Source organism: Acyrthosiphon pisum, chromosome A3 (genome assembly GCF_005508785.2).
Source record: "Acyrthosiphon pisum isolate AL4f chromosome A3, pea_aphid_22Mar2018_4r6ur, whole genome shotgun sequence".
Taxonomy (NCBI): domain Eukaryota; kingdom Metazoa; phylum Arthropoda; class Insecta; order Hemiptera; family Aphididae; genus Acyrthosiphon; species Acyrthosiphon pisum.
In genome coordinates this window covers 37051837-37069984 of record NC_042496.1, presented here as the reverse complement: position 1 = coordinate 37069984, position 18148 = coordinate 37051837, and the positions used below count along the sequence as shown (strand labels likewise).

Here is an 18148-nt window from a genome sequence, read left to right as displayed (position 1 = left end):
TTATCGTTATTTTAAAAAAAAATACTTAGAAAAATTGAAAATTTCATTTGTCTATAAATAGCTCAAAAAAAGTCGAAACACTTTGAAAATTTAACCCTGTATAGACAACGCTAATATAAACATCTGTTGCAAATTTCAAGTGCTTACAATAATTATTTTTTGAGTTACAGTAAAATTAAGTTTTCGTTTTTGTCAAAAATTGGTTTTGCGTAAAAATTCGCGTTTTTCCGTTATTTTTTTAAGGTTTTTCCTGCCGCTTTTGAAAAGTATTGGGAAATTTTCACTTTTGACCCCCCAAAGTACCAACTAGATTCACTTTCCTTTCAGAAAAGGTACAACTTTTGAAAATCGAAGCATTTTTACTGCTCCAAAAGTTGTCGTCAGACACAAAAAAAAAAAAAAAACACACATCATTGTAAAATCAATACATTCATCACTTCGTTCAGAATCTAAAATTAATGGTAAAATAACTTATATTAAATGGTGACCCACAGAATACAGTTAAGTAAGTACTTTACAATTGTACATTAATTACAAATTACAATAATTAATATATTATGGTCACCAATCGACAATCAACATTGACTGTTTGGTGTTATCGGTTATCAGTTTATACTTTGTTTTATCAGTCTAAACAGTAAAATTAGTAACATCACAGAATAAACAATTTAGCACAAAATAATAAATAGTTGTACCTATTAAACTCAATGTTTTATAAACTATTGTATAATTAGTAATCACAGTAATTAATATTTGTCAAACGGTAATGATAGATGTGCTAGTTTAATGACTGTCTTATTTCACAAAAAGAATACATAGGTTATCACTTTAATTTTTATATTAAAATATGATTTATATCCTAATTTTCAAATGATAATCTAAAAATATTGCAATATTATAATTTCAGTGCACTTTCAAAGTTGTAACATATGTTAAATTAAAAAAGATCAACTCAACTATTCAATACATTTAATAATCAATATTTTAATTTTAAAAAATGGATGTAAGTGATTTTTATTTTTTACCTAGAATATGATTTACCTACATAATTGTTTAATTATATATTAAAACTATGTTGCTGATTTGCATTTGTAATACTTGGTATATTATATATTAATTAATAATTGTTAATAAAATTACATAGAGTACTGCTTTGGAACGTAAATTGAATAGCAAAACTGCAGCTCTCACAGTATTAAGTGAAGAATTAGAGAAATGTAGAATAGAACGAGATCATTTGAAAATCATTTTGGAAAATAAAATGTTACATAATACATACAATAGAGTAATATAATTAATCTTGAAAAATAAGTTTTTTATTAAAATTATTATGTTTGTACATACATTTAGAATTATCAATTGAATTACGATAAACTTGTGAATCAACTTAGAGAAGAAAATAAGATACTGAGATTGGAAGCTGAGGATGTACGTCAAAAATTACAGGATGCTCAAGGTGACAACCAAGTAAGACATTTTAATTTATTTGTCATAAGTAACACTCTTAACCAAATACGTATATTGAAAGCTTTAATTTGGAATAGATAGTTAAACTTCCCGGCTTAAAATAACTTCTTTAAATTTATAACTTTAAGATGAACATTTAATTACAGATTTCCAAGTATGAGTTTAATATCTGTTTTAAATGCGTCTATTCAATATTTTGTTATTTGGTTTTTACCAGTAAACTCAGTAAATTTACTAATGTAAAAGATTAGTGCAACTGTTTTATTATTATCATATTTCATAACATAATCGTGGTCTTAAAATGTAATTCAGAATTTATTAGTCTTATGCATATTCATTTTATATGTCACAAAAGTCATAATTTAACATGTATTATGTGATACATAAATTGACTATGCATACAGGCATTTTGTATAAGATATATAAGTATAATATATGAATCTAGAGAAAAATTAACATTTTCCAAAATGTTCAAGGTAAAAATATCAACTAATTTATTATAAATACTATATGACGAAACTTAAATAGGAGAATCCCTGCTAGATTACCTTTTTCAGTTTTGAATGTTCATGAAGTTATGTTAAATAATTTTTGGTAATAGCAATAATTGTTAGCCACCAACAACTAAACTAAAATAGAATCATATATTATCAAAATTAGTTAACCATTAGCATCCAACTATGCTTACTTAAATATGTGAGTATATACAACATTAAATAGGTATTTTAAAGAAATTGGATTACTAACACTGAAAAAATGTTAAAAACTTAACAGATTTCAAAAAAAAAAAAAATATTTAATAATTTTCTAACAGGTTTTAAGAACTGGTGGTTTTGTCAAGGATTGTATAAATACAATATTAACAAGCTCTGATAGTAAAGAAGAATTAGTAAAAAATTTAGAAATCATACATTCAAAAGTATGTATTATCATGATGTAAATATTATTAAATTTATTTTTATAAAATTATTTTACTTTCATTTTTAGTACCAGCAGTTAAAGCTTGATTTTGGTTTATTACTGGATGATAAACAAGAATTAATCACCGAACGAGATGGATTTCGAAATAAAATACGACGGTTAAATTATCAATTAGCGGCTTCTTTAAATGCCAATAAAAATCAATGCGTATTAGATATTGATAGTTTATTATTAGAAAACAAGTATGTACTTTAAAATGAATAATAAATATACTTAGAATACATTTAAAAAATATCAATTGCATGATATTTAGGTATTTAAATGAAAGACTGCAGTTAGAGATCGCCGAAAAGGAAATGATAAGGAAAACAAATTCATTATACCAGGTTTATGTCCTTTACAGCTTTTTACGGTACAATTTTTGAATGTAGACTGTTTATATAATACAGTTGATGAGTTGATCATAGATTGTTAAAATATATCTTTCATTTATGTAGTTTGGGCTGTTTTATTTATCATTTTGCATTGATATTACTGTGCACTTTTCTTTTCAAAAGCTATTCTTATATTATTTTTACAAATTACTTCATATACAACAATATAATTTCATAGAAAAACATTTTTAGTCTTTCGACAAATAGTAATAATTTTTGCTACTGCACATTGTATGATAGTGCTACGAGTAATTAGTTCTTTATAATATTTGTTGCAAATTCTAAAACATTTATTTTGATTTAGTTATAATTAATAATTTTTAATATAATAAGACAAATTTAAACATTTTAAAAAAATGCACTACTTTATGTTTTCAAGCTATATGTATATATATAAAAAAAAAATGGTGGAGTACATGGTTATTTATACTGAATAAATAGTAATTACTTGCTGGAATAAAAACAGAAAATAACAGGCAAGCATCAAATTTTTACACACTTTAACTTCATCTTTGCAATAAATGTCTTTATTTTAATATCTTTTTATTAAAAAGTTATTTAATTTTTATAACTAAAATTTTTTTTTTTTTAATAGTTGATTCAATGTTTTGCTTTATTTAACACAGATTTGTTATCTAACTCACATGTCAATACTTGGCATATTTGTAGTCTTCAGAGCTCTTCCTCGCATAAGACTGTTTTTATTTGTAAATTATTTACAATAGAATAACCACATTTTTACAATCAAGAAACTAACTGTGATGTACCTATTGTTTATTTTATAATAACATACTAAACTCGTCTTATTTTAAATAGTGAACTAAAAAATGTATTAGGTATATTTCAGTTAAAAATTAGTAATACCTTCATTAGAGTATGTTCCACTTTATTTATAACAAAAATGTCTTTCTATTTATTATTCATCTTTTACTCACAAATTGCAAATAAATAAGTATCCTTTTTAGATTTTTTTTTTATAAATATATTTATAGTTCATATTTACATTTGTTATTAATATGTATTTATTTAACAAAATATTCTTATTTTAGAGTACATCAAAAACAAATGAAGATTCATCCTTAATGTCTGCTAGTAATGCATTAACCCGTAAAGTAATAGCTTGCAAACAAAGTGAGTTGCATTATGTTATTCTAGTATTTATATCAACAAATTTTAATTTTGATTAAATTTAGTGCAACAAATTTTGGAAACTGGGAATCTTCAAGCTTTGTTTTCAAACAGCACTACACTCGCCGATTTAAGAAAGTTATGCCAAACACTATTTGAAGCATTGCAAGATAAAACTATAGCACTTAATCATCAGAAGAAAACAAATAAGTATTGTTATATATAATTTAGAGTATTTTTAAATGTGTAATAATATTACTTTAATTCTGTATAGAATATTAGCTAAAAGATTGGAAGACTTGGAAAAAAAGATTAAGACAATTAACCAAGGGGAAGCCATTATGTCACCTTCGCTGGTTTTATTGAATGAATGTTCAAATACATCTGATGAAACTGATTTTGATACGAGTTCTATTGATGGTTAGTAAAAACAAAACCATAATATCTAATTCTATAAAAATACATTTGATTAAAAGTTTTAGTTGAAAATATTTTATTTTTGGCAAAAACTTGAATGTATTGATAAAATATTACAAAACTGTAAAGAAAAAATGTAATAGACCAATCATGAGCTACTAAATCTTGTTTAAGGGACCATTAGCTCACTATTGGTTCATTAAATGTTTAAAAAGATAGCGGCTAGCAAGGTGGGGGAATTTTGGAGTTTGCACTGCCGCAGCCGTCAGTTGTATGCCCAAAAAGTGACTGTTCTCTTTTGGAACAGAGTATAGTCTTGAGCCGGATCCATCCTATAGTGTAGTTTGTGTATGCATTATCATGATAATATGACAATGTCTTTCATAATAATTTGATTATTTCTATTACAATGATCACACAATAACATTCATTAGTCATTAATCGTTATAGAAGCTATAATATTATATTATTAATATGTCTGGTTACACAAAACATTTAATGAACCATTAGTGAGCTAATGGTCCCTTAAACAAGATTTAGTAGCCCATGATTGGTCTATTACATTTTTAGTGAACCATTAAATTTAATAAATTGTTTATGCAGCCCAGCATAATGTACTTATTTTATAAACTATCACTTGGTTTCTTTCTTCTATTATATTTCAGAATCAAACACTTGTCTAATTTCTAAAGAAGATGATTCCATAATTAAAAGTAAGAATTTTTTATCATCTGTATTATAATGTGTTTGTGGTATAAATGTAATATAGTGTAACATAATGTAATGTAATATTTATACTATTTGTTTTAGGTAATTTACTACTTCAGAAAATCTGATTTTTACACTCACTGAAAAAGTTTCTCTAAACATATTATTAATTAATATTAATTTTTTTTTTCAGATATTGATTTCGATAAGTATCCTAATGAAATGAATACTCTACCAAAAAATTTGCAGCAACTTGTTACTGAGGCTATGCAAACAATAACATTTGATTCATCTACCCCTACCTCTGCTAAAGCTCGTCTCAGTTCGACTTCGGATTAAACATTTAATTTAATACTCTACACAGTATAATGTTACATTTATAACAGATATTTGTTTTATTTTAAAATAAGTGTTATTGTACAAAGAACCTAGTTTACTAGAATTTGATTTAAAATCACTGCTAACTGTAAAAAACTTCTTCTAGCCATTTGTATTTTATATTTATAAATTATTTATTGTTTTTTAAGCGGCCCGGTGCCAGTTTTTCTAATTTTCTGCAATTCTTTAAAATTTGAAAATTAAATTTTATATTTCAGTTGCCACCTTAACACGTTGAACGTCGGTGTCAACCATTAGTTGACATAGTAACCTATTTTGTATTGAGTCTTTTTTGGTGGTTATAGCTGAACACATTTAAAATTTCCATCGGACATTCATAACCATATCAAAATTCAGTAAAATCTACTAATACATTTCACAACAGTCGTAATAGGCGGAAATCCTTTACAATATCTGGGGAGCTAACATTATTAACATCAATGTGAGCGGATTAGCTCCTCAAGGCCCATGATTTCTACCAATGCCGAGCGCCTTAAGATAAAAGTTTAAATATTATTGTCACACGTTCTAACGTTATGGTTAATATTATATTTATGTAAAAATGCAATATCGTCATCATGCAATTTGTATATTTCTGTAACGCTTTTTGTGTATCAAAAAATTAATAATAATTATATATTTATACACTGATATTCTTATTACTGGATTTACATACTTTTAAAATTGTATCTATAAAACACTTATAGTATAATCTAAATAACACAACTGATGGAAGGATATTTTGCTTTTATAGTGATGATTTTACTATTTTAGCCAGTACTAAAACATTTATTAAAAGAATATTTTATTTTTATTAACCATTTCACTTTTAGAACCATTACACTTTTTCTTAATAATAATATAAAAATAACAATTATTTAGTTTAATATCTTTGACACCTGTATTCTAATTGTAATATGCACATTTTAGAATACCTATGTTTATTCTATGATTATATTTTTCTTTGTCTACCGGGCCCAGCCAGTGGTACATCTCTTTCTTCCCAAAGTGTTACACCATCACAAGCACATATTTTTTTGTTATTTTCAAATAAACCAGAAGATCTAGCAATAATACCACAAGCAATTCTGCAAAAATAAAACAATGTAAGTTAATGTGTTGAAATAGGACATTATTACTAATGATTAGGATGGAGGACTTCTAGCATTCCCACACTTGTTTTGAGCAATCGTAAAAAAGGCCAGCTAGAAACAAGTTTGTTTTTTAAGATACCTATTTAGGTTTATTTCTGTTTTATGAATTATGTTCAGACATTCTCTTTTAAATAACGATTATCAAAATAACAATCAGTTCTTATAACCCATTTGAAATTATGCATGCACTGTGGCTGCAAGTCCAGTATTTGAGTGTACACTTGTTACTGACTTGGCTATTGTTCATATTTTTTTTAATGTAACTTTTATTGATAAATGCTATTTATTAATTAAGATCTCCACAAACTGCAACAATCATTCAGTGAAACACCATCATCTTTGCAGTGTGTGGGACTAAGTTACCTCTAAGTAACTAGAAGAAAATATAAGTAAGTGCATATTCTTATAGTATATTTTAGTGATTTTAAGTACATAAGTGCGTGCACATTTTGTGTTTTTTTAAGGATATAATATTATGTACTTTGCTCATATAATGATTAAGTTATATAAAACAGTTAAATCAATTTTATAAATAGATAAATAATAATGAACAAATAGTTCATTTTATATATTTACATTTATGTTTAGAACAGCAGAGTAGAATTTTTTTTAGTTAACAACATATTATTTCCTAAATGCTATTTTAAGTTTAAAAAAAATTGTTTATGGGAAATAAATATTTAAAATGTTTGAAAATAAATAATTAAATTAAATTAAATATATTTATTGTATTTATATATTTTAAATTTAGCTGTGCACAGCGTAAACAATTACAATTTACAATTACAGATATTCATTATGGAAAAATCTTCCTTACCAATCTCTTTAAATAAAGGAGAAATAGTTTTTGTTGATTAACAATCAATATTATCATAAGCGTGAGCACAGCGTAGTCATGGTAGGTACTGATAGTCAATCATTTCATTTTTATTTATGAAATACATTTGTAGTATGGTAAATGTAGTTAAATGAGATTACTCCATCCAAATTAGTTTTTATAACTTAAGTGTGAACATGAATATATAAACGTAATATGTGTGTGTGCTAATGTGTAATGTATAACTACACTGCCAGAAATATCTGCACACGCTTATGAATATTATTTATGGCCATGTGATTAAAGATTTTACTGAAAATAATAAAAAAAATCAATCTAATACAGAAAAGAAATATATTTAATTATAATTTAATTATTTTTATGTATGTTTATTTATTTTGACCCTTTCACTACTCCAGACAAACTATTATGTCCAAAATATTTATATTGTTCACTGCTCCAGACGTACTATTACATTCCTGTATTTTATTTATTTCCTGTATTCCGATAACCATACAGTTGTAGGAAACCCTGGCTTGTATAATTTCAAACATAATAAATTAATCATATATAGATCTCAAAATTAAAATTTAAAAAATGTTTATTTTATGTGGCAGAGCGCCAAAGCATAAGTAGTGTAGCAGTGAAAAGGTTAAGTGTATGTTATTATAAGTGTAAATATATGGATTTTAGAAGAGAAATGTATTATTTAAAATATTTTGATGAAGGATTGTGTTCACTGTCATGATTTAAGATTTACATCGATAGTTATATAAAATACAAATTTATTGTATATTTTAAGTCTTGACCGCTGCTTACATTAATTCACATACAATGACACACACCTTACCAAGTCATAACCCAACCCAAATAAACAACTTATCCCAAAAATAAATTTTTAAATCATTATTTTTTTACTAATTTTAGGTAGTTATTTTTAATTTACCTTTTTCCGCTATTTCCATCAATATCTGATGTATTAATTTTGGTTTTACCACAATCGTCTTCATTTTCTGTGATACCAACTGATCGACCAATTAAATGTGATACATTTATTAATTTATCTTTGAAATAAAATATTGCCCTTCCATCTTCATTAGCAGTGATATTTCCTAAATCACCTGTGTGCTATAACATTAATTAAATGTTAATGAGCAAACTGAATATAAATAATGATAAATAATAAATATTACCAACCAACTATAGCTAGAGTTCTTGTATGGGTAAATTCATTAAAAATCAGTCATACCTATATTGATGGTCCTTTACGCCGTGCCCTACATGAACACGGAAAAAAAACAAAACATTGTTTGTATTTTGCCGCATTGGACGCATCACACTGCAGCATAAGAGCATAGTCATAATACAAATTGCACATACTTGTCGAACTTGCTGCCAGCATTCACGTAGGACACAACGTAAAGGCCAAAGTAGAATATGCGAGTAAAGCTTTATATAACCTTTGTAATAATGCAAAGTAAATCATAAAAAAAAATGTTCATTTTTTTTTTTATCATACCCTGAAATTCGGGTCATCAGTTTGATTGCCATGTGATGTTTGTTTCAAATTAAGATGATCTCCAATCCTGAAAATGAATGAGGTTATTTAAAAGAATTATAATAATTTATTTAAATAGTTCAAACCTTTCGCATCCATTAGATAAATCCCCACATTCATATATATGGATGCCATGTTTTCCTGGGGATAATCCATCAATAGTACCATCCACTATACATTCATCATTGTTTATCTGAACAAATCGAACAACACCATTTATACCTAATTTACTATAACCAGTTGATCCACCAAGCATAGCAACAGCAGCGCCCAAGTTCTTGTCAACTTCATTAAAAATTAAGAAAGTTATATTGGATATATGTATAATAAGGACTGAACAAGATAATTCTTACGTGTAGCACTTCCGTATCCTTTAAGTACTGCTTTAATACCGGTTTTTTCAATAGAATTCAAAATAAGGGAAGACGGTTGATCTGTAGTGATAGTAACGATTCCAGTTTCATAGGATATATGAATGTCAGATTTTGAAATTCCATTTTGGCCTAGTTGATCCTCAATTTTATCAGCACATGATGGAGATGACATTTTAACAGCAAATTCTAGCTATATAATTAAAAAATAAAAGTAAATAAAATATTGTAAAATATATGTAGGTAGGAGGTACCAAAGATATATGTTTAATTATTAAGTAGGTATAGGAGAACATTTAATATTTAATACAAAACTATGTCGAATTGTAATTAACTCAACCAGTTTAGATTTAAATAGGTAGAATATCTAATACAACAGTAATATCTAGGTACCTACATTGTAACAAAAATGAAAGTTGAGTACATCTTACCTTGGCAGACATTTTAGCTTTATGTGTATTAAATAATTATATATATATATATCGCCAGCTTACTAATTTAATATAATTAACATAGACAAGACACAAGTGTAAATCTGACACCTGAGAATAAAAGAATTAAGTGTATTATTGGTGTGTGGTAGATAACGAAAACACTATGTAATAACTAGTAACTGAATTTATCTATTATGTGCTAATAGATAGATATGTTAGGTTCAAGTTTGTAGCTTACGAATCAAGTTTGTAGCTGTGTTTGTAATTCTCGAAGGAAAGATAAATTAACAATAAACTGAGAAGAAAAATCAATGACTGACAAGTAGGTATAACCTGGTAGTAGTTGCTTAGTTACTATTTGTGGATAGTGCACAGAAATACAAAATTAATGAAGTATCTCACGGACCAACGGACTATTTTTATATAGTAAAATAGTAAGTTAATAATTTATATAACATATACAATAGTATAATAAAAATATTATGTCTTGATAATTTGATAAGATACTGAAACAAGAGTATTATAGGATATTATTATACACTACACCCACGACAGACTTCTATGCCACAGATAAAATTTATTATCTATATCTATGCATTACATACGATGTATGTAGATATAACCTTAAATCATATACATATTACATAATATATGTATATGTATATTTATGCCTGACGAAAAGGAGAGGGAATTCCCCCAGGTCCGACATCTTTAAGAGAGAACGGAAATTTGGGATTAGTCAATTTCTTTAAACTAAAGAAACAATTAAAAATAAGAATTTGATAAGTATCCTACTCCTTACAGTTACCTGCCAAAGTTAATGACAGGACCTGGTGGTCACTGGTCAAAAATAGTGGGCCCCCCCAAGTTGCTCTCTTCACAGCCCTGTATAATATCATTTAAGGAGTAAATATGATAAAAGTTTTATTGAATGGATAAAAACGGTGTAGTCACTATATACTATATAGTTAGTTGTTAGTAGCACTGCATTGTATATAACAGACCAACTAGAACAAGTAGCATAGACCCTATTATTTTATTAAGCATAAGGTCTATGACAATTTTATTTACAAGACGTTGTCGGTAATCACTCACTAATCAGTAATCACTTGTCAGTTGTCACCACTTGGCGTCGTAAACTCGAAAAATTAGTTGTAATTTGACGGCATTTAGTTCAGTATATTGTCCACCAGGAGTGCTGAAAGGCCTATTATTTTTTTATTTTTAAACGCTTTAAAACTCAAATTAATATTGTACCTACTTATGGTGAGTGATGGGAAATAACGAGTTCATTAGAACGCGTTCATGTTGTGTGAACTTGACATGAACGAGTTCGATTTTCAAGAAATGAACTTGAACGTGAACACGCATGTCACACGTATTTTCACGTATTTTTTTTTTTCTAACTCAAGTATTTTTTTTATACTTTTTTTCTTTAGTAACTTTTATAATTTTTGATCATTTTAAAAACTATGAACTACTGAACTAGAACTCGAACTAGTTCATTCTAAAAATTATGAACTAGAATTTTAACTAGTTCATATTTAATGTCTTGAACTTGAAGTCTTGAACTAATTCATTTTTAGAAAGAACTTTCCCATCATTGCTTATGGTTTTTGAAGGACGTCGTCCGTATGTGTTGTCTCCGCCTTGCATATGTACGACATACATAATTTTAATTTGCTAGTTTCAATAGGGTGCTGTCATTTTTGATATTAGAGGTCACAACATTATCTGTGTTCTTTCGTTGGTTTTTTACGATATTTTAATTTTTAAGTGAGTTATCAATAGGTAGGTATGTACCACCTACTATCACAGAACAATAATACTATGTAAAATATTAATTACAGTTGTATATTATTTACAGTTATATGTACCTATATAGTCTGTTATACTGTACTCTTTATACTATGGTTATACTTAGGACCGGCTTAAGCAAAAATAGTGAACTAGGCAAAATCAAATTTTGCCGCCCCTAACAATATATATTATCAGAATTTTGAAAATTCCGCCCCCTTACTAAAGTGCAGCTAAGTGCCGCCCAAGGAGTGGGCCTATGTCGACTACCCCTTGAACCGACTATTAGTTACCTACTTGTATATCATACAGCCGCTAGCCGTACAGGTACAGGGACTGTCAGGATTATTTTAAGCTTTAAAAACAATAGTCGTATTCGGTGTTCTAATCTATTAATCAGTGCAGTGGCGTAGCCCCCCCCCCCTTCCACGAAATATCAAGAAAATTTAAAAAGTGTATTATTAAATCAATATATGATAAGGGTTATAGGAACCAAAATCTAAAATAAAATTTCAGCATCTGCATGTTACACTTATAAAAGAACCTAGGTAAATCACCGCTGTGTAAAAATTGATCAGCCCCCACCTCCTTGAATAAAAATCATGGCTATACGCCACTGAATCAGTGTTTGCCAATAATAAATATATTTTTTTAATTTAGGAGTTCTTAATCTCCTTATTTGTATACTAACACTATTAGAAATATGGTAGTATTAGTAGTATTACCTATATAACTTGTATAAGTACTTTAATAAATTGTTTATAATATTGAAATCCTCTAATCCCTATTGATTTGGAGAAAAACCTCAAAATAAATATACTCTCCAAAACGAATTATAAATAATATTATTAAAATATTTATTATTAAATATCAATAATTCTTAGCTAGTATATTACATATTTAAATCTAACATAAATATACCTACATATTTATATTATTTACATTTTGGCATATTATTTTAATAAATAATAGCAGTACCTATAGTATTAAAGTACCTATTCAATATTTTTTAGGTACCTATTACCTCTTTGTATGTTACATTGTTTGTTTAAGACTTTTAGTATTTGGCATCGACATACAATTTTTAAAGAAAAAATATTTAGTCTTCAATCATTTTGAATTTCAATGGGCCATCCGGCATGTATATCGGGTGTACAGTGTATTCCAAATCACCATACTCATATTTGACTTCAAAATTCTGAAAAATCTATGATAAAAAAAAATTATAATAAATCATCATGATATTTTATTCATAGGAAATGTGGGTAAAACATTTATTATGATCACACAATATTGGTACCTTTGAAACAACTGTTTGAAGTTCTAAATCGGCAAATCTACGGCCCAAGCACATTCTTTTGCCATACCCAAATGGTAAACTGGCAAACGGATGATGTTTGTATCCACTTCCTTTTAACCATCTTTCCGGTAAAAACTGGTCTGGCTGTGAAAAATATTTACTGCTATTGCTAATAGCGTAATGTTGAAACACGACTTGCACCTATGATTAAACAACATAATTAATTATAAACCCATAATATTATAATCTACCTACATACCTAATTAAATTATTATATTAAACAAATTTTGTATGATTAGGTAATGCATACGAATTATATTACAAAATTATAATATTTCGTATTATAGTCCCAACTCTTAAATCCTAATGGACATTTAGTACCTACGACGACATTAGTCATTCTTAATACTATGCATTAGGTAATCTATGTTAATATATCCTACATTGTAAGTGATAATTTGAGTTTATTAGTAATATAATGTATACATATTTACTATGATTAAGTATTGTAAGTACATTTGTACTTATAATCTATATCTAACCACTTATCTAGTTATCTATTATCTATAGTTTCATATAAATATTAAATTAAATTATAAATTTCATATTATAATCTATAAGTAGGTATTTAAAATTGTTTTCATAAATATACAATGTTCACTTTACGTACAACTTTTTTACCTATTAATTATTATTATAATATTATGGTACTACTTAGATAGTTGTATAGTAAAATTTTATATTATACTTACTCCTTTTGGAATTTTATATCCACTTATTATTGTTTCTTTGGTCATGCAGCGACCATTTCCAATAACCACCGGATACATTCTACAATTGAACGAATTACACGCATTATGTAATCCAGTTTAAAATTCTACCTAAATACATAATACTTTTCATAAAATTAAAACATAATTTCGAACCTCAACGTTTCTTTTATGCATGCTTTTAGATACTGCAGCTGTTCAAGTTTGCTGGAAGTCAATTTTGAATCAGCATTTGGCAATACGGTTCGTATTTCTTCCCTAAGTTTCTTTTGTTTATCTGGATGTCGACTTAATTGATAAAGAATCGACGCAAGAGCTGCAGAAGTCTATAAATCTTTGACAATTAAAATTCATCAGTAATAAAGTTACAAATTTTCGTTATCTCACCGTGTCTATGCCAACGATGAACATATCTAACGATAGTATCTGAGCTAATTTAGGATTTGATGGATCCAAACTAAGCACTCTTTGTAACAAAGATGATTGGCTATCTGGACAAAATGATTTTTGAGATAATAGTCGATCCATTGATCGGTTTATATGTTTAGATGTAACACTATAAAAATAAATAATAATACAATTCGTTATAATATTATCGATTACAATCAAATAATAAAATATTAGTCAAGTACAGACTTGTATCTGGACTGGTACAGTAATTAGTTAAATAATTACTTAAAATGCAATAGGTTATAATTTTATTATAGGTACATTTTCTCACTTCACTCAAAAGTCAAAATAGGTAGGTATCATTATTAAAATTGCATTATGCTACAAAATTATTTATTTATTTTTATTATTTAATTAGTAGGTACCTGTTAAACATTTTTAAAATTCGAAAATCATTATTTTTATTTATTTTATTTTATTTTCAATACGGGCCACAACCCAAAGTACAGTTATCAATTTAACATATTTAGATAAAGAATACAAAACATTGACTTTAAGAAGATAAAACAAATCATACTTATAGAAAAAACAAAATAAGGAGAGAGAGAAATAATACATTAGGACAATAATTTAAAAATTAGAAGACGGATCTTCGTTTGCAATACGCATCATCCTATAGAGTGGACGGTCTGGGTCTTAGTGGCCTTACTAGAAAAGTTTGTCGATCACAATGGCAAAAAGAAACGATAGGAATAGCGGGCCTGACTACAGCCTACAAGGAGTTAGTTAACTATTGAAAGTAACTCAGAACAATCAATCGATCCATCATGTATTAATAGGCTTGCATAGGAAGACCTTATAAGTTAATTCGCGTTTCAGCTATAAGGACTATAAACGTAGGTACCTAACCTATTTGGTATGGATTCGAGGCTCGAAAGATTTTTAGCTAAACTCCCAAGCACCAATGACCAACCCCATTTCCGCCAATGACAGTCTTTATTATTACTGACTATAGGCAGTCATTGTCGACATATTGTAATTTTTTCCGTTTGCATACTACATATAATCATTTGTATATTGATGTGTATAATAATTTTAAATAATCGTTTTTAGTATAAAATTTAACACTCACTTGGTAATGGTATCCAACGCATTTATGTATTTTCTCCAAGTTGGAGTACTAAATAATTTCCAAAATGGTATTTTTAATTCCAACTCGGGAACATTAGCAAAAAACGTATTAATGGCATCTATTAAATTTTGCGTATCCGAGTCTACTGCGTGTTCATCTTCGAGGCACCCGAGTTTTTGATCTAATGCCACTTTGGCGATAGCTATAAATATAAAATAATAGGTTTGTGTATTCATTTTTAAAAGAACAATTTAGTACGTTGTACAACTGGCTTACACTCAAGCGACCATTTATGAATTTCATTTAAAAAGTCGTCAGGAACTTCTTGGTCTTTATTTTTTATCTTTTTTATTCTAAAAAAAAAAACATGGGTAATTAATTTATAAATTATAATATATGACAACTACTTAAGGTTAAAATTAATAAAAAAAATTATAATTAAATATAATTTAACATATTTAATATATAATTTATATAATTTAATTATAGTAAATAATATTAACTTGGCAATGCAAATTCATAATATAGCTGTAAGTACCTATATGTTACAAATTATATTGTATTTTAATAATTTAATAATATTATTAATGGAAAACAAATTTTTATCAAATTGTAAGCGAAATTTACAGTAGTCGCCGCTTATTGGATTCATTGGGATCAGAACATTTGACTTAATGAATAAGTTAATATTACAATAATACCGCATCAACTAGTATAACTAGTCAAATTGACAATTTTTTTTACTACCTATGTGTTAGTATAATATATGAGTGTACGTCGATGCCATCCTGCTTGGGTCCTGTTCCTGTAGTCTAATGAGTCAACTAACCCTGTTTCTAACAAGTAATAAGCGGCGACTACCTATTTAAGCAGTTTAGTTTTTAAAAGTTATTCAATTATAAAGGGTTAGAAATTCATGCCCACTTAAATCGAGTGCATGTAAATTTCTCTGATTTACCAGTAAATATGTAGGTAGTTGATTGTAGGAACAAATTAATAAAATGTATAACTTTATATTTATATTTTTTACAGGTATAAAAATTATACCAATGAAATTTGGTCTATTTTATATGATAATTTTTAATATTAAGTTTTTTCGGTTTGTAACTCTTTATCTTTATGTATAGGTACATAAAATAATATTAATATATTCTGTTAAATGGGCACTATATATTATATTATATTTTTCAAACCGGTAAATAATTAATGCAGACATCGGAGATAATATACCTAAACCTAACTCAAGTCATAAATGGTTATTAGATATAACAATTCGATATACAAAAGTATAACAATTTAATAGTTTACTAACCTATTGACAAAGGCTGTTGCCGTATCTTCAATAGTCCCAATGTAAAATTTTGCTGTTCTCGGTTGCAGCATAGGTTGTTGTACTTTAGTTCGAAATTCATACCATTTTTCACCATGTCTATAACATAAAACAGGTAAGTACCGTTAGTGGAGTCGTCCAAAATTGAATACAGGAATTCGAATTTATTATACTGTAGGTAACGAATATATATATAAGTTTCTGGTCCCGCATTGAGGAATTGCTATTTATATATATATATATATATATATAGTCTTATTACAGGTGCAGCTCTTTAAATATAATGTGTTAGACATAAAACTATATGTACGTAAGTACTTATAGCTTATTATGTACATACTCTTTTTCTATTATATATTTATATATTACAGTGGCGTATTTAGGAATTTGTTATGGGGAGGGTCCAGATAATTTTCAGAAAACAGAGCCGTGGGGGGCAAAGCCTCTCACACCACCCAATTACTCTTTATTAAATAAATATACCATATTTATAAGACGATTTAAAATTTTCGAGTTTTTAATTGGTATTAAATAATAATATGTACAAAACAAATTTAAAAACGCAGGTAAGTGGATGTCGTTCTACTGTACAGTAGGTTACAAGTGGGTCAATGTATGATGGATTGTATTACACTTGAATTCAATGATATATTATCATTGTAAAAGGAAAACGATTCTGAGCGGATATGGTTTGTCAGTCTGGATATTTTATATTGTTATTATTTATTATAGCCCGTTGAATTAATATTGAAATATATTTTTTGTTTATATTCTCTATTTTGTTTATTGTCTATGATGATAAACAAAGCGTTAGAAATTAAAATCCCATTTTTAGAGGTTTTTTGTAATTTGTCGGTGGTTTTTCCCGTGACATTAAATAACTATTGAGAAAATCAAAAAATGACCTGCTTAAAGTACCATCTTAATCCAATTTGTTAAAAGATAAGATAAGTACTAGTGTACTACATATTGAAATCAAAGCACTCCTTCTGGTAAAAATTTTGTATACAGGATAAAAAAAAAAAATAATAAACACCATTGTAAAACCACTAGCTTCATCGCTCCGCTCAGAATCTAATATAGTTATGTTCTAACTTTAATAAAAATATTTCTTAAAATACATTACTTCATTCAGGGTTGATCTTAGATAACTTTTCAACCTTTTTTAGGTTGAAAAAGATACCTCTGGAGTGGCTGTAGATACTGGCAATGAAAAAAACTACAAAATATTTGAATTAAAAAATGAACTCGATATTTTTCAACAATTTTCAGTACCAAACTGATAACAAAAAAAATCACTATATTAATTGAAAATGTTGATAACTGAAGCTTCTAAAATTTTGTACAAAATCCTCCGTATCGTGTAATAAAATTTGTTTTTATTAATCATGTAAAAACACAACATTTAACACGAGTCAATGGGGGGGTGGGGTGCTTGTATATTGTGATATATTTATATGTGGACCGAGCAATAAAAAGCAATTGGTACAACATATATACGCGCGCCGGCGAGCAAAAATAATAAAAATAATAAACGCGAACTGGTATACACGAAAAGTTTTTGTAATTTTTATCGGAATAACTCGACGTGGATGCGGGCCTTTGACCGCGCGTCTGTGACGTTTACGTTTTCATGTATATA

The 18148-nt window shown here is 27.4% G+C and overlaps 4 protein-coding genes across 7 annotated transcripts in view; 2 read left to right on the top strand and 2 right to left on the bottom strand.

Annotated features, from left to right (window-relative positions):
* Nucleotides 1–640: 640 nt before the first annotated feature.
* LOC100159748 (coiled-coil domain-containing protein 149) lies at nucleotides 641–6112 on the top strand. 2 transcript variants are annotated; one of them, XM_001946765.5, is made up of 12 exons: nucleotides 641–819; nucleotides 908–1003; nucleotides 1145–1285; nucleotides 1351–1467; nucleotides 2282–2386; nucleotides 2455–2630; nucleotides 2702–2774; nucleotides 3872–3953; nucleotides 4016–4160; nucleotides 4225–4370; nucleotides 5033–5080; nucleotides 5269–6112. In XM_001946765.5, exons 2-12 carry the CDS (start codon nucleotides 998–1000, stop codon nucleotides 5412–5414), a joined length of 1185 nt encoding a protein of 394 aa, XP_001946800.1. In that variant the 5' UTR covers nucleotides 641–819; nucleotides 908–997; the 3' UTR covers nucleotides 5415–6112. The 2 variants fall into 2 exon arrangements, with proteins under 2 accessions (XP_001946800.1, XP_016663820.1); XM_016808331.2 differs by lacking the exon at nucleotides 641–819 and having other exon boundaries at nucleotides 864–1003.
* A 131-nt stretch (nucleotides 6113–6243) lies between these two features.
* On the bottom strand, nucleotides 6244–10211 carry LOC100162505 (copper chaperone for superoxide dismutase). Its single transcript, XM_008189700.2, has 7 exons — nucleotides 10026–10211; nucleotides 9785–9895; nucleotides 9336–9546; nucleotides 9069–9267; nucleotides 8944–9010; nucleotides 8371–8552; nucleotides 6244–6541 (listed from the first exon to the last, which is right to left on the bottom strand). The coding sequence occupies exons 2-7, from the start codon at nucleotides 9794–9796 to the stop codon at nucleotides 6406–6408; spliced, it is 807 nt and encodes a 268-aa protein (XP_008187922.1). The 5' UTR covers nucleotides 9797–9895; nucleotides 10026–10211; the 3' UTR covers nucleotides 6244–6405.
* Nucleotides 10109–18148, top strand: part of LOC100575608 (GATA zinc finger domain-containing protein 14-like) — a 19653-nt gene continuing 11613 nt past the window's right edge. For both annotated transcript variants that reach the window (XM_029491562.1, XM_016808333.2), the window contains exon 1: nucleotides 10109–10221. The gene's annotated coding sequence lies outside the window, so the exon portion shown is untranslated. The remainder of the gene's footprint in view (nucleotides 10222–18148) is intronic.
* The window catches only part of LOC100161793 (probable cytochrome P450 49a1), a 9675-nt gene continuing 3944 nt past the window's right edge, over nucleotides 12418–18148 (bottom strand). For both annotated transcript variants that reach the window (XM_001946709.5, XM_016808328.2), the window contains 8 exons: nucleotides 16489–16605; nucleotides 15453–15529; nucleotides 15177–15378; nucleotides 14042–14210; nucleotides 13811–13980; nucleotides 13637–13715; nucleotides 12885–13085; nucleotides 12418–12791 (listed from right to left, as the gene is read on the bottom strand). In XM_001946709.5, coding sequence (XP_001946744.2) covers nucleotides 12684–12791; nucleotides 12885–13085; nucleotides 13637–13715; nucleotides 13811–13980; nucleotides 14042–14210; nucleotides 15177–15378; nucleotides 15453–15529; nucleotides 16489–16605 — 1123 coding nt within the window. In that variant the 3' untranslated portion in view covers nucleotides 12418–12683. The remainder of the gene's footprint in view (nucleotides 12792–12884; nucleotides 13086–13636; nucleotides 13716–13810; nucleotides 13981–14041; nucleotides 14211–15176; nucleotides 15379–15452; nucleotides 15530–16488; nucleotides 16606–18148) is intronic.

What these genes read in the sequence shown, in the direction of transcription:
- LOC100159748 (XM_001946765.5), top strand. An exon ending in TACATAATACATACAATAGA is followed by an intron (nt 1,286 to 1,350) that starts GTAATATAATTA and finishes ACATACATTTAG; the next exon opens with AATTATCAATTGAATTACGA. An exon ending in AAACAAATTCATTATACCAG is followed by an intron (nt 2,775 to 3,871) that starts GTTTATGTCCTT and finishes TTCTTATTTTAG; the next exon opens with AGTACATCAAAAACAAATGA.
- LOC100162505 (XM_008189700.2), bottom strand. An exon ending in TTATCTAATGGATGCGAAAG is followed by an intron (nt 9,011 to 9,068) that starts GTTTGAACTATT and finishes ATTCATTTTCAG; the next exon opens with GATTGGAGATCATCTTAATT. An exon ending in GATGGAAATAGCGGAAAAAG is followed by an intron (nt 6,542 to 8,370) that starts GTAAATTAAAAA and finishes TTATTTTTGCAG; the next exon opens with AATTGCTTGTGGTATTATTG.